At 40.8% G+C, this 16,250-nt stretch overlaps 1 protein-coding gene across 1 annotated transcript; it reads right to left on the bottom strand.

Moving 5' to 3' along the window:
* Positions 1-8,023: 8,023 nt before the first annotated feature.
* On the bottom strand, positions 8,024-9,168 carry KLF14 (KLF transcription factor 14). Its single transcript, XM_067041655.1, has one exon. The coding sequence runs from the start codon at positions 9,166-9,168 to the stop codon at positions 8,185-8,187; it is 984 nt and encodes a 327-aa protein (XP_066897756.1). The 3' UTR covers positions 8,024-8,184.
* Between the last annotated feature and the right edge of the window lie 7,082 nt (positions 9,169-16,250).

Below are 16,250 nucleotides of genomic sequence, written 5' to 3'. Positions count from 1 at the left end.
TTTTTAATGTATGCAAGCAATACATGGAGATATGCTCACTTTAAAAGAGAAAAAGCATTATATATACAAGGCTAAAGATCTGCTGTCTCTCAACCCTGGTTCTTTCTTTAAGCTGCCTGTTACTATCCTTTGACCACTTTTTTTTTGTCCTTATATCTTAAATTGTTGATTCTTTATATATTCTGGATATTAATCCTGTGCCTGTTAATTTTTTTTTCCAGAGTGTAGCTTGATATTTAACTTTGATTAGGTTTTAAGATGTAATACATTTTAGAATTTGGATGCAGTCAAATGTCTTTTCCTTCTTTAAATTTTTGTTTTTAAAATTTTTGTGTCCTAAACAAGAAGATCTTTATCCAATGATTATATCTTCCAGCTCTTTTATAAGCTTTTATAGCTTAAAAATGTTTAGGTCTTTACCATCTGGGATTTATTTTTCTGAAAGATTTGGGATAGAATGTAATCCTGTGTTTTATTTTGTTGTTTTATTTAACTGAAAAGCCAACTGTCTCAATAAAATTTACTGACTAGTTTGTCTTTTCCACACTGATGTGAAGTGCCTTATCTCTTATATGTCAGCTTCTATAGTCACAAGTCTATTTCTGGGTTCTTTATTCAATCCACTTATTTGTCTATTCCTACACATTACCACACTGTTTTAATGACCATAGCTTTGTAGTATTTTGATATCTGGTAGATCAACTCTCCCTCCCTATCTCTCCCCCCCACCTCCCATGATCTTCTGTAATATTTCCTTGAAAAAGTTTCATGAAAAATCTTTTTGCAGTTTTGATTGGAATTTCATTAAATACATAAATTTGAGAAAAGGATGGACATCTTTTTAAAAATTAATTAATTCACTAATTTTTGGGGGGGCTGTGTTGGGTCTTCATTGTTGTGTGTGGGCTTTCTCTAGTTGCAGTGAGCCTGGGCTACTCTACGTTGCGGTGTGTGGGCTTCTCATTGCAGTGGCTTGTCTTGCTGCAGAGCACGGGCTTCAGTAATTGTGGCACACAGGCTCAGTAGCTGTGGCTTGCAGGCTCTAGAGTGCAGGCTTAGTAGTTGTGGTGCATGGGCTTAGTTGCTCCATGGCAGGTGGCATCTTCCTGGACGAGGGATCAAACCCGTGTCCCCTGCATCGGCAGGCAGATTCTTAACCACTGCACCACCAGGCAAGTCCCAAGGATGGACATCTTTATAACATTGAGTTTTACCATCTACAGGAACATTATTTATCCCCATCTAGTCATATTTTCTTTTACATCATTCAGCAAAATTCTATAGTCTTGTCTATAAAGGTTCTTTATGTTATTCATTGCTACTGTATATTGATGGAATCACTTATTCTATTACATTTTCTGATTGATGATTGCTGCCATATAGGAAAGTCATTAATTTTCTCCTTTCTTCAATTAATGTAGTGAATTATATCAATAGAGCTCCATTATTGAATTAATCTTGCATTTCTGAAATAAATTTAACATTATCATGTTGCATTATTATTTTCATTTGCTGCTGAAATACAATTTCTAGTATTTTATTGTACTTGGGATTTTTGCATCCATCTTTATAAATAAAAAGTGGTGTATTATTTTCTTATGTTTTATATATCTTGTTTTGGTATTAAGGTTAGCTTAACTATATAACATGAAATAAATTGGATAACTTTCTCTTTCCATGATTTAAAGCAATTTATAAAATATGTAAGTTACCTGTTTCTTGAAGGTTTAGAGAACTTGCCTATATAACTACCTAGACCTACTGCCTGTTTTGGGGATAGATCTTTTACTACTGTTTCAGTTTCAGTTTTTCTATATCTTCTTAGACTACTTTGAAATTTTATATTTTCCTATAAAATTAGCCATACATTTTTCAACTCTATTGATATAAAGTTGTTTGTATTATTCTCTTATAATTAGAAAAATCTGCTCATGCATTATGATTTTATGTCCTTTTTAATACCTGATAAATTTTTGTGTCTTCTCTCCTTTTTCTTAATCATATTTGCCAAAGAAATCTATTTTTAGTAGGCTCTTAAAAAGTGTTTCAGACAACTCTACTCACTTTCTTTTTCTGTTTCACTAACTTCTGCCTTTATCCATGGCAGTGTTTTTTCAAACTTTTTTCATTATTACCCTTCCAGGAAAGTTTTTAGACCTTTTTTCCCTTAATCACTACTTTCTTCCCCCTTCAGCCAGCAACCTTAAACCACACAGATAGTATGTATCTGTTTATGTAGTATGGTCTGTTGAAGAGCCACAACCGTTGTAATAGCTAACATTTTTTTCAGCCCTCAAGAACCGATTTTCGCTCCCTTGGGGGCAATATATTTTCTATTGAGAATGCATTGCCCATGGTTATGTCTGTTTCTACTTTCTTTGGGTTTATTTATTTTCCTTTTCTTCTGGAGTTGAAAGCTTAGTTCATTCACTTTCAATTTTTTTTTAAGTAAAAAATTTAAGGCTATAAACTGTACTTTCTCCCCCAGTGCTGTTTGCCTGCATCACAGAAGTTTTGCTGTTTTGTATTTTTGGTTTTCATTCAGTTCTAAATTTTTGTAATGGCCACTTTTATCTGAGTTATGTAGAGGCTTGCTTTTATATTTCCCCATACATGGATTTTTGGGTAAGATTTTTATTGTATTTTTATGTGACTGCCTACCTGGAGTTTGTTGAAACTTTCTATCTTACCATATGGTCAACTGAAATTCTTGCAATCTTTCAAAGTTTGATGTTTTCTGTAGGCTTTTGGTAGACACTTTTTGTTTTTTTTTGTTTTTGCGGTACGCGGGCCTCTCACTGTTGTGGCCTCTCCCTTTGCGGAGCACAGGCTCCAGATGCGCAGGCTCAGCGGCCATGGCTCACGGGCCCAGCTGCTCCGCGGCATGTGGGATCTTCCCGGACCGGGGCACGAACCCGCGTCCCCTGCATCGGCAGGCGGGCTCTCAACCACTGCGCCACCAGGGAAGCCCAGGTAGACACTTTTTATCAATTTAAGAATTATTTTTGTTACCAGTTTGCTAAGGTGTTTTTACTTTTTATTTTTAATTATTTTTTTATTGAAGTATAGTTGATTTACAATGTTGTGTTAATTACTGCTGTACAGCATGCTAAGGTGTTTTTAAATTAAATCACAAATTGGTGTTGAGTTTTAACAATTACTTATTTTGGAACCAATTGAGATGATCGTGCTTTTTTCTTCCTAATTTCTATTAATTTGATTAATTACTTTAATATATTTCATGTGTCTCATCTACCCTATGCTTTCCCTTAGAGGCCTAATTCTGTACATTCTCCAAGGCATATTTGTGTTCCCATTTACAATGATAATATCACTGAGACTAAGCTAAAAATGTTGGAAGTAATACATCTACATTTTCTTTAACCTTCTAATGTACCCATCTTAGGGTTGATGGGATGATTTCCCATTGCTTTCTCTACAGATTCAGGTAGGTACCTCTCAATATTTCCCTGGATCTGAGATCCCTGGTGGAAGTGGGCATTTCTGTTTTCTCTCTGAGAGCTTGCTTCCATTCTTCTGTTATATTTCTTTGGGTTCTAATTACCTCCTCTAATTTAGTAATGACTAAACTACCACCCTCTTCTTTAGTCCCATCGTAAGATCACTTGGTTCTGCGTCATTTTCATTTTCCCATTTGTATTGTCAATTTTCTGTGTCCTTTAAGAACACAACCTTTCTTCTAAAGAAATCCTTTTCTTCCTCCATATCAATTGGCCTGTCTTCCTTCACTTTTCACCCTCCCACTGCTTCTATTTTGACTTCAAGGCCTGAACATATATTTGAAACAAATACAATTCCTACTTGATTTCCTGAATAGACCTGCTTCCTAGGAAGAGAAGAATCCAGGCACAACTCTTTTTAATACTCTTCCTAGCCTTTGGAATTACAATAGCATTGCTTCTCTCTACCCCAAACCCCCATATAACAAACACTTGCATTTCTCTTTTTATGATTACGATTAAAATCCACCATTCCTCTGTGATTGAACACACAACTTGAGTTCTTGAAATTCCTGTCAGGGCTCATATAGTCAACACATCAGGCATTTGGGACATAAATGGAAGGTGACTCTGAATACCCATGTGAATTAAAGAAGTTGGCCCCTTCCATCAAGATTAGCCCAAATTGGGTGAAACTAACCTAATGCCACCTGCTAATCTCCAGCACAATTTAAGGGCTAGACTCTCCCAAGTTTGTTGCAAGTACACATGGAACTTATGCCATTAAGTTCCTTTAAAGTCCTCGTCTGCAATTCTGGCTGAGAATAAATGGCGGCACAAATTTTTCCATTCAATAGTGTCTTTCCCTTCTGCAGCAAGCCTGTCTCAACTATAACCATGTGAATCAAGATCAGCCACAGTGACCTGTACTTTTGCAAAGCCCTATGTCCAGTACCTCTAAAAAAATAAAGACTTGCCTATGAACATTAGCTACCATAAGCTGCTAGAACTTGAAAAGGCCAAAGAACTAAAAGGCCCAAGATCACTACAGCACTAAACCTGTGCCCTTGCAAACCAGATGTTCCATCTCTACACATCTTATTTTGGTCCCCTAATTCCAGTCAGAGTGCCTATTTCTCAAGACTTAATAGCCAATGCATATTTGCATGTGTTGGGGCTTAAGGGGGAAAATTAATCATATCCATTTCCTTTCTAAGTTCTCAATCAACTAGGTAATAGATACAAGAATCAGACCAATGAGGATCAAAATATCAGTATTTTGTTGATGAGGCTGTACCTATAGCCAAAATTGGGCTTTCTAATACCAACCCTCCACTGCCTTTCCCACCCTTCCCAATTCCTCTATTGGTATTACTCACCCAAAGAATATAGAAAGAAAACACTTACCTGGGAAGCTGCAAGGGGGAGTGGCTGTTCCAAAAGTGGAGACACAGAGAAGTGCTCTTCAGATCTGCCTCTGGAAGGCAGGCCTGGGCCTCAGGAGGTGTGCTTACCATATGAAAGCTGGATCCGAGTGGAGTGGGTACATATTGCAGGCAGAGGTACAAAAGAGAGAAGAGAGCTGAGAGAGAGAGAGAGAGAGAGAGAGAGAGAGAGAGAGAGAGAGAGAGAGTGTGTGTGTGTGTGTGTGTGTGTGTGTGTGTGTGTGATGACCCTCTTCTGTATGTCTCCATCAGAGAACACAATCTTCCTTTGAAGATTAAGTAAGAGGTAGAGACAGAGGCCAAGAGTGATATTCCAATACAGTTTCCTACTTGGAGGAGAATAGGGAAATAGGGACAAATGACAGATTCTTGTCCCTGTGGGTGGGGCAAGGCCTGTACTCTTCATCCCGTCCCAGCAGGGGCAGGAGATCCAATTCTCTCATGCCCAAGGTTTGACCTGGAATTCAATCCCAGCTCCCAACCCAGATTTCAGGAAGAGTTCTATTAAAAGATTCTGTTACTAGGTCATTCCTACATCAGAACTCAGGATGGTGGGAGTCGGGAAAGAGCCCAGAGGTTCAGATTGACCACAACCAAACCCCAGACATACTCACTTGCTGAGCTCCATCTGATTAACAAAAAGAAGCAAAAGAAACACTAATAAAACTAGGAAGACCCTTTCAAGGTATTTCACTAATAACAGGTCCTCAAGAGCTGTCTGGCCACTGGAATGAAAAGGGTAACAACAATAACCAAAGCTAAGAACGATCAGCCTACTGATATTACCCCCATTGTCTGTCTCCCTTCCCACCACCCCAAGTCCTTGGAGAAGTCACTGAAAGACATGCTACATTTAGCTTGTCAGAGGCCTTTCCCAGACAAAAGTCCCCAAGGTACAAGAACTCAAATAAGGACACTACTTGGGAGATTGAAAATCAAAAGTTATTTATCAGACAGTGATTGGAAAAGTCACGCTTTCTCAAGCCCAATTCCAAAATGGTAAGTGGGAGTCTCTCCTGTTAGCTTCATTGGTCCACCTACCCAATGGTAGATCTTCTACTGAAGGGGACAAAAGGGAAATCACTCCTCAAGGGGGCCCCAGAGTGCCCTTCACTATCAAGTCCCAGCTGAGGAGACAAACCGGGCAAAGGGAGGACTCTTTCCACCACCAAAACCCACCTTCACAACTGCAGGCCTCCTATTCCCACACGTAACTCAAGGAAAGCTCCACCTACCCTGCTTAGTCCTCATAAGGAAACACTGAACCTCTTCATACCCTTTGGGTCCTTCCTAAATACCCTTCCTTCACTTAGTGTAGGAGCACTTAGTAGAGTCCCAGTGTTCATATCACTTACTCTCTCAAGGAAGCTAGAGTGCCCAGGACTAGAAATTGGCATTGAAAATTAATCTACCAGATCAAAAGATAAAGTCTCTCCCAAGATGCTAAAGAGGCATTCCCACTTTACGTCCACATGGTGTGGAAGGAGGGAATGGACTCAACCTGCTAAGAAAAGGGCTTTTGGGTTAAACACAACAGGCAAAGGGTTCAGCGGGGACTAGACAGATGAATGAATGTAGAAATGATAGGGAATAGGGAAGGAGGGGATCCTGGTGGCAATAAAGGAGAGTGGTGCCCTTTGACTAAGGGCCCAGATGGGGTAACTAAGCATGAGGGAAAGAGTCACTCAGAAGGCCAGATAACTAAGTTCTAGTCATGGCTTTTGCCAGCAACTCAGCATGTGACTTGGAGCTTACCTAGCCTTCAGTACAGTCATCTGCAAAACAGGGGAAAGAGGTTTGTTTAACTAGATGCCTATTATGGTCCTTTGAGAGTATGGCATCCTCCACAAATGTGATTGATGGACTATGACAAGATATTCAAGAGGGGGCTAAAGAGGACTTTACCAGAGCAGGAAATGCCTTTCAGCCCCATCTCTAATGAAAGGGTCACATGTATACACATTCACACATACATAAGCAGAGTGGCCGACAATTTCATCCATAGCAGCAGAAACACTTACAGAGAAAAATAAATACTGGTGATGCTCAATTCCTGCACTGGGGGAGAGGGGTCCTGAGGATGTAACTTGGAAGGCCTCCAAGGTCAGGGGAGAAGGGTCCTCCTATTTGACAGTAACTTTCACCTTGCTGTCCCTTCCCCAAATCCAGAACAGCTAGCTGTTTGAAAGAAGCCACTCCCACCTTCCGCTCCCCAAACCACCAACTCAACTGTTGCAGAAACAAAAATGCACAGACCCCAAGGGAAACAACCCCCTAGCTAGCCACTGAGAAATGAACAGAATCTACCACACCTGAGGTTACTTGGGAGTGTGGCCAGCTGGGACCAAAAACCCCTATTTCCCTGAACGTTAACAATGGTTCTGAAAGGTCTTGGTTTGGACCTATCTCACCCACCGTCGCTTGGGTTTGCCCTCGTGGTGAAGTGGGAACTAGCCTGGATCACCCTTTTATTTCTGGTGCATTTATGATTGTTTCCAAATTTTTAAACCAATCTCATTGCGAGTGAGCCAGGAAGTTACTTCCCCAAGTAGCACTTCAAATTAGAAGAAAAGCTACGACACAAGTGCAGGGTTCCAACCCTTGCAACAGGACCTGCAAACAGGCTCACACCACCCCGCAGACACCAAGAAGCATCTCCCAGCTATACATCCACATGGACTCTTACATGGCCTCTCCTAGCAGAGGTAGCTGGGGCAGTTGGGGAGTGGGGGATATCAACCTCCTATCAACCTGGGATCCCTGTTTAAAATACACTAAAAATACATTAGTAAACATTGCTGTTTACAGAAATAGAAATCATTTCTGTTTCCAAAGGCCTCTCACCATCCCAGTCCTGGACATTTCCAAGACTGCCACCCCTGACACCCTCTCCAAGGTCCGCCCTGGTGGGTGGGTAAGACACTAGAGTCCTTTGAGACTGAGAGCTCCTCAGGCACCTGAGAATTCCAGTTTCACATCTCTGGTTCCCATGGAAGGGAGACTCTTCAGGACTCTGGAGAGTACCGGGGTTCATCCCTTCTTATCAGTTCCTGGGGGCTGTCTTGAGGCAACCTCCCCTTTTTTGGATGATATACGTGTTGTAAGGATTCCTGTTATTTTCGGGCCCCCAGTCCCTCCCCAGAGTCCAACGTGCCTGCCTGGACCCACCCTCAGAGCGGAGAAGCCAGTCTGTGCCTTGGTCTAATCACTCTGGGAAAGAGGGATGGGCAGAGAGAAAGCAAGGACAATGGCCTGGGGGATCGTCCTTGAGGGGACAACTAACAGCAATGACTGTCAGACAAGCAGGTGGTGAAGCTGGGCACCTGCCCGGGGACCGAGCCGGAGCTGTCCACCAGGTTGGCGGGTTGCGAGTCGACGCGGGGAGTGCGACGGCGCCCCCGGTACTCGATCATGTCGGGATGATAGGCTGGGTGGCGGCGGGCGTGCTTGGTCAGGTGGTCGCTCCGGGAGAACTGCTTGGGGCAGAGGGGGCAGGAGAAGCGCTTCTCGCCCGTGTGCGTCCTGTAGTGGCGGGCCAGCTCGTCGGAGCGCGTGAACTTCTTGTCGCAGTCGAGCCAGTCGCAGGAGAAAGGGCGCTCACCCGTGTGGGTGCGCTGGTGGGACTTCAGATGCGATGACTTGTAATAAGCTTTGTTGCAGCCCGGGAAGGGGCAACGATGGCGCTTGGCAGCAGGTGTGACAGGCCTCCGACGGGGGCCTGGACCCGTGGCGGGGGCGGGGCCCGCCCCAGGGGCCACGCCGGAGACCGCGCCAGGGTGGGCAGGCACTCCCGGGGTGGCTGGCGCGCCAGAGACCGCGAGCGCGCCGGAGGAGTGCACGGGTCCGGAGACCTCGGCCGCGCTGGTGGCCGGGGTCGGCTTGGAGCACAGGGTCGGGCCGGAGCACGGGGTTGGGTCGGAGGAACCGGACGAGGCGCGCAGAGCTTCCCCCGAGTACTCTCCAAAGCACCCCCCAGAGCCGCCGCGCAAGTCAGCCAAGACGCTTGCAGCCAGCAGGTGGGGCGCGGCGCCGCCCGCGCCGGGGCTGGGGGCGGGGACCTGGGGGAACGGGGGGACCGACACGGGCCCCGGTGGCCCCGGACCCGGCAGAGCGGACTCCGGCGGCGCCGCACCCACCTCCGAGCTTGCCGCTCCGCCCGCGCCCTCGGGGTCCGGCAGGCGGCGGTGAACCACGGCACCCGAGGACATGGACACCAAGCACTCGGCGGCGAAGTAGTCCAGGCACGCCACGGCAGCCGACATGCTGGCACCGCCGGGCCGCCGGCGCGCGCCGTCCGAGCGCGGCCGGCCGCGGGCGAGAGAGTTCTCGGGAGCGTCCGTCCCGCAGCCTCGGAGCGAGAAGCAGGAGGCCCGGTGCGCGCCGCCCGCCGCCCGCCACCCGCCGCCGCCGCCGCCGCCGCCGCCGCCCGCGCGAAGCCCGCCCCGCCTGACGCGCCCCTGACGCACCGGAGCCCGCGGGGGCGGCAGGACCCGCCCCGGCCGCAGGACACCCCCTCGGAACGCGCGGCCCACCGGGCTAAGTCATTTTTAACAGCCTAAGAAATTATCTTGTCTTCGCGTTCTTGCCTCTGCTGGTGAGCCAGGTAATTTTAATAAAGAGAAACTCCCCGATCGTAACTTCTGGGCAGCCTGCCGGCTTCGCCCCCCCCTTCGCCCGCTGGTCCTCCGCCAGCTGGGTGTCCGGCGGAGTCCGAGAAACTTTTTTTTTAAGGGAAAAAAAATGCTTATACCTGACATGTCTTTCGATTCATAATTACGATTGTTAGTTAAGCGGGCTGGAATTACATTTCACTTCTGTTACCGCTGTCAGATCGAATTTAAAATATCCCCGAGTCTTCATCAAAAAAAGTTTTCTCATCTAACAGTTCCACTGTTAACCCAGGGTCGGTACCAATTCCCTAAATAGAGCCACTACGTAGCCATTAATTAATAACATTTTGAACCAGAAACATTTTTAACCTTGAAAAAAAGCAAAGAATCCCCTCATGGTTGAAATTGAAACTTAAAATCCTTTGAGTAACGATTTAACTATTCAACCAACGAAAGAAAAATGCATGTTTAAACTGCTTTAACCTGTCACAGGCATACAAACAAATTTCCACGCTGTAATATAAATTATAGACTAGCAGCGAGATAAACACATTAAAATAGATTCCCACAATTTTAATAATAGAAAGTCACGTTTCCAATTAGGCAACATCTTTTATTTTTCTCTTGACAAAAATTAAAAATAAGAAAATGCAGCAATTTATATAGAATTGCTCATATGGTGTTTTGTGATTGTGGAGGTTTTTCTCTTTATATAATCAGATATATGTATGTATACGTTTACATTTCTTCACTGCTTTCATTTTTTTCTTCTTTTGAATTTTAAAAAATTAAAAACACACAGAAAAGCAAACAGAATAATTTCTAAAAATAGTCATAGCATCGTTTTTTATGTATACAAGCTTTACTTACATATTTTTGAATTATGTGCAGTTTATTTGCAATTCTTCAGTACTTTTCTTTTTCTTTTGAACATTAAAAATACATATATCTCAAGAATAACAAACATTCATGTATTTACTTCTTAGGGTAATCAAAGGTGAAATATTTGTCACATTTGCTTCAGGTTTTTTATTTTTATTAAAAATTCCAGATAGAGTTGAATGTCACCTTATTTCCCTCCTTAGTTTCATTCACCTTTCTCTCTCCTTACTTGCCTAGGTAATCAGTATCATGAAGTGTGTATTCTTCCAGCATTGTTATTATTCTTTATTACCTAATTACCTATATATATTTATATGTAAATATATATGTCCATGCTTATATATTTTAAATTTTCTTTATAAATGGTACAGTAGCGTACATATCATTTTGCAACTTACTTTTTCCCCTCAGTATGATTTTGAGAACTATCCATGTTGACACTTATAGAATCTGCTTTATTCATTTCAGTAGTTTTATGATCTTGTCAGCTTTGTTATCTTTATGGAGATTCTATTCTAAAACAGATAATTATTATAAAGCTACTTGCTTCAAAATTTTAGACAATTAACTCTTAATCTACACATATTAAAATTCTATCAGATAGAATTCTTTGCTAGCTGTTTTTAAAAAATATTATTATTTAGAAAAACTATTTTAAAATGCAGAGAGAGTATTACAGGCACCCATGCACCTATCTCATGTAATTGGTAAATGTTAGCATTTTGCCATATCTGCTTCAGGTCTGTTTTTTTTTTTTAATTGAAGTATTCAACATTTCTGATAAAATTGAAGTCCCTTTGCACTCCTCCCCAAAACCATTCTCCACCCTTTTCTCCAAAGGCAAACATTATCACGAATTTGGTATGTAACTTTTAAATATAGGTTTTATACTTTTACTACATATGAACCCATACAAATACAGAGTACTGTTTTGATTTTTTAAATGCACCGGTGTGGTGTTGGACTATGCATATTCTGTGACTTTTTTTTCCTTCATGGTATGTTTTCATTCTTTCTCTCCATGTTGATAAATATAAATACAGTTCATTCATTTTAATTGCTATATGTAGATCCATGCATGTGAATGTGCTGGGTTTATTCATTCCCCTATTGATGAATATTTAAGCTGTTGCCAATATTTTGGTATTAAGGGCAATGCTAATATGAATATATGTGTACATGTGTCTTCTGTAGGTAGATAGAATTTCTCTATCTACCTATATGGGGAATTGCTAGGTTACACACACATTTTCAGTTTACTAGAGACTGCCAAATGGTTCTCCAATTTATACACCCATCAGCGGTGTATGAGAGTTCTTGTTTCCCTCACATGACCTTCCATTACTTTCTAGATTCAGATTTTCTTATTTCTGACAATTTGATTTTTTTTTAAAAGCTCAGTATCTCATTGCTTTATTTGAATTTCCCTCACTGCCAACGAGGTTGAGCATATATTTACTGGCTATTAAGGTTTCTGAGTCTGTGGTTTGTTTTTTCATAGTCTTCATCCGTTTATCCAGTGGGCTGTGTATGTTTTCATCTTTTTCCCTCTTGATTTGTAGGAGTTCACATATATTAACATTATATTGTCTCATTCTGTGACTTCTCTTTTAACTTCCAATAACTTTTGAACTATAGAAAATTTAAAATGTAGTCATATTCACTGATCTTCTTTATAGTTTGTGTCATTTATGTCATATTAAAGACAACTCTCCACATGTGATGCCACACAGATAGCCTCCTATGTTTATTCCCTTAACGTTTTAAAGTTTTGCTTTCCACACTTGTAAAACTGATCCATCCAGGACTTATTTTTTTGAATGGTGTGAAGTAGGAATTTAATTTTATTCTCCCTCCCCCCACATGGAAAACCTGTTGTCATGACCTGATTTACTAAACAGTCTTTCATTCCTCCCATTAATGTGTAATGCCACTGTGATTATAAATTAAATTTCCATACATCCATGGATATATTCCTACTTTGTCCTTTTCTACTGATCAAACCAATTCTGAGCCAGTACTACAAAGTTTTAATTATTATGGCTTTATAATAAGTCTTCACCTGTAGAAGGGCATTTCCTCCATTTGTTCATTAAAAAAACTGTACCAGCTATTTTTTGGACTTCTGCTCTTCCATACTAACTTTAGTATCAGTTTGTCAACTTCCATTGAAAAATCTTCTCGGTATTTTGCTGAGTTAAATTTGTAGGTTAAATTTTGGGAGATATGACATCTTTATAAAATTGAGTCATCCAATACATTAATATTATTCTGATTTCCTCATATCCCTCCATAACATTTTTTACTTTGCATATAAAACTCTTGTACCTCTTTGTTAGATTTATTCCCCAGTACCTTACAGTTTTTGTTGCTTTTTCAAGTGGGTCCCTTAAAAAATTTTTAAATTGGTTAGTGCTGCTGTTTGGAAATGTTACTGATTTTGGAATAATCCTGGGTTTTTTGGCTGTGCCACGCAGCTTGTGGGATCTTAGTTCCCCAACCAGGGATTGAACCTGGGCCCTTGGCAGTGACAGCGCAGAGTCCTAACCACTGGACCGCCAGGGAATTCTCATGGAATAATCCTGTTTTAGCAAATATGCTGAACTTTCTTACTGTTTAAGTTTATTTGCAAATTCTCTTGTATTTTTATGTAATAATATTATCCTTAAATAATACTCTTAATACTGTCTCCTTTTCTTATGTCATTGGATGGGCTGGGACCTCCAATATAACATCAAATAGCAAGAATGAGAGCAAACATTGTTTTCCTATTTCTATCTCATTGAGAATGTTTCTAATGTGTCATCATTATTTATGGTAGTTGCTATAAGTTTTTGGTAGAAACCCTTTATAAGGTTAGGGAGTCCCCTTCTATCCCAGTTGAGTTTGAAGTAGGAATATTTTAAAACCATGAAATGAACATTGAATTTTGTTAAGTGCTTTTTCTAAAACTTTTGAGATGATTATCGGTTTTGTCTTTAATATGTTAAAGTAACGGGTCACTTTGATAGATTTTTCTAACGTAGATTTATCCTTGCATTCTTTGACATAAACCTTGTTTTGCCATAATGTACTATTATTTTTTTAATACATTACTTCATGCAATTTGCAAGTGCTTTTTATTTTAGGATCTATGTTCCTAAATGATATTGGCTTATGATCTTCGTTTCTTGTGCTACCTTTGTCTATGTTTAATACCACTCTCATAAAATGCATTTAGAGGTTTCCCTTTTTCTATTTTCTGTAGCGATTTGTATGAGATAGGTATTATTTGTTCCTTGAATGTTTGGTAAGTCTCATCTGTGAAACCATCATATTTTGAAAATTCAGTTCAGTTTCTCTCATGATTATTAGTTTATTTGGATTTTCTATTTCTTCTTGAGTCAACTTTGTTAATTCAAATTTTTTCTTTAAAAATTAGGTATTACATTTAAGCCTCTAAAATTTTGGTATGTGGTTCACAGCATTCCCTCATTATTTAAAAATTCTCTACAGTATCTGTAGTTATATCCTCCTTTTCATTCCTGATATTACATACTTGTGAATTCTCTTGGGTTTTTTTTGTCTTAACAGGTTTGTCTTAAAATGTAGACAACAGAGGTTTGTCTACACTTTAAGACAAACCTATAGAAGTTTGTCTATAATCTTTTCAAATAGTCAGCTTTTGCTGATCATATCCGTTTCTTTTAAAATATATTTAATTTCTATATTTATTTTTCTTAATCTCTCACACTTTTGTCTAGTTTAGCATGTTACACCTTTTTTAAAAAAGTTTTTCAACTTAAATGCCTAAGACATTAATTTCCAATCTTTCTTATTTTTTCTTTTTGAATAAATTTATTTATTTATGGCTGCGTTGGGTCTTCGTTGCTGTGCGCCGGATTTCCCTAGCTGCGGCGAGTGGGGGCTACTCTTCGTTGCGGTGTGCGGGCTTCTCATTGCGATGGCTTCTCTTTGTTATGGAGCACAGGCTCTAGGCGCGCAGGCTTCAGTAGTTGTGGCACGTGGGCTCAGTGGTTGTGGCTCACAGGCTTAGGCTCATGGGCTTCAGTAGTTGTGGCGCACGGGCTTAGTTGCTCCACAGCATATGGGAATCTTCCAGGTCCAGGGCTCGAACCCATGTCCCCTCCACTGGCAGGCAGATTCTTAACCACTGCGCCACAAGGGAAGTCCTTTTCTTATTTTTTAAAAATATAACTTAGGGCTATAAATTCCCCTTGAAGAGAAATTTCCCAAGCTTTATCTCTATTCCACAGGTTTCAAAATAGTGCTTCCATTGTCATTCAGTCCTACATCATAATTCCGTTGTGACTTCTTAGACACTAAATTTTCAGAAGGGAGCTTTCCATAGATGACAGGATCTTTCCTACCAACAGTACAGAAAAAATAACATTTACTTTTGTGTAGGTGATCACCCAAGGGAAGCTCTTTCTGAAAAAAAGGAGGTGCCTCTGTGTTTAAGATAAGTGTTTGCTTATGTTTTTCTTAATTTGTGGATGTGGCGCTTACACTGCAAATTGTCTAGATGATCCTCTTGAAATTTGGAAAAGCAATGCAAATGAGGGGCTTGGGGTTGGGGCGCTAATACTGATTTGGAGGTTGCTGAAGGAGCGCTTCCAGTTCCAGTGGAAGACACACAGTCTTCAACCGCTGGAAAGGGCCTCCCAAGAGATTCCTCTACATGAAAAGAAGCATAGTTGGAGGAAGTGGCAGGGAAGAGATGCCTTATACATAGGTAGTTTCTCTGGATAGGGAGGGGAGTTTTCTTGTTTCTTGGGGTTGAGGAATTCGCTGGATAATGGACAGAGCGTCAGTTGTTTAAGTTGATGAGAAGACTTTGGGGTCTCTATATAGGTGGTGTTCTATCACTTGAGCTGATCTGTAACCAGTGCATATTGTGTAACCTCTTAGGAATTTGCTCTGGAAGTAATGGAGGATTATTTGAAATGGAAAGTAGAATAAGGGTAATTCCTCAATGTAGTGTTTACTGCAGCTTGAAGTAAATGTTAAAGAAATGATATCTCTCCCAAGCTTATTCAGAAACTTCCAGGAGCAACATCAAAGAGATGTTCCTGAAAGACTAGAAAGGATGACCTGTCTACCCCTTTGGTCACAAGTGGTTCAAAGGAGGCACATAGTAGGCATTCTATAAATATATATGGAATAAATGAATAGGAATATATAAACTGACAGATTAGTATCACTATTTATTCATGATTACCAATCTCAAATAGACATTCAACATTCCCAGAAAGATTGCAAACCTATTGCATTTGCACCAGTGTCCTTCCCCTCTTTTGGCAAAGGCCAGTCCATTCTCATGAGTTATAACCCCATTACTTCTTGTTTCTCAAGGTCCACAAGCGATAACATATCTCTTCTCTCTCCACCATCTTCTGTCTTTCCTTCTCTACAGAATAATTTCAATCAACATTCAATAATGGACTAATATCTCCAATTTAAAAAAACTCCCCCCTTGACTCTCCATCTCCTCTAGCTACTGTCACATAGCCATATTCCCCTTTAAAGCCAAATTTCCCAAGAGATGGATATCTTACCTGTCCTCTGTCACCATTTCCATACACTCATGTATTATTAAAATCACTCCAATATTTAGCCCTTACTTTGCTACAGAAATTCTTTTTGTTAATATCAATATTGATTCACAACGATGTGAATGTACTTAATGCCACTGAACTGTATACCTAAAAATGGTAAATTTTGTTACGCATATTTTATCACAGTAAAAAATCTCTTTTCTCAAAAAGAAAAAAAAGAAGATCAACATTGGCCCATGTTGCTAAATCGAATCTTCAGAATAATAGATCTTTCAGAGCAGTTGAGTCATCCTT

This window comes from Kogia breviceps, chromosome 9 (assembly GCF_026419965.1).
Source record: "Kogia breviceps isolate mKogBre1 chromosome 9, mKogBre1 haplotype 1, whole genome shotgun sequence".
Taxonomy (NCBI): Eukaryota; Metazoa; Chordata; class Mammalia; order Artiodactyla; family Physeteridae; genus Kogia; species Kogia breviceps.
The sequence above is the reverse complement of the archived record's forward strand: the minus strand, read 5'-3'. Positions and strand labels throughout refer to the sequence as shown.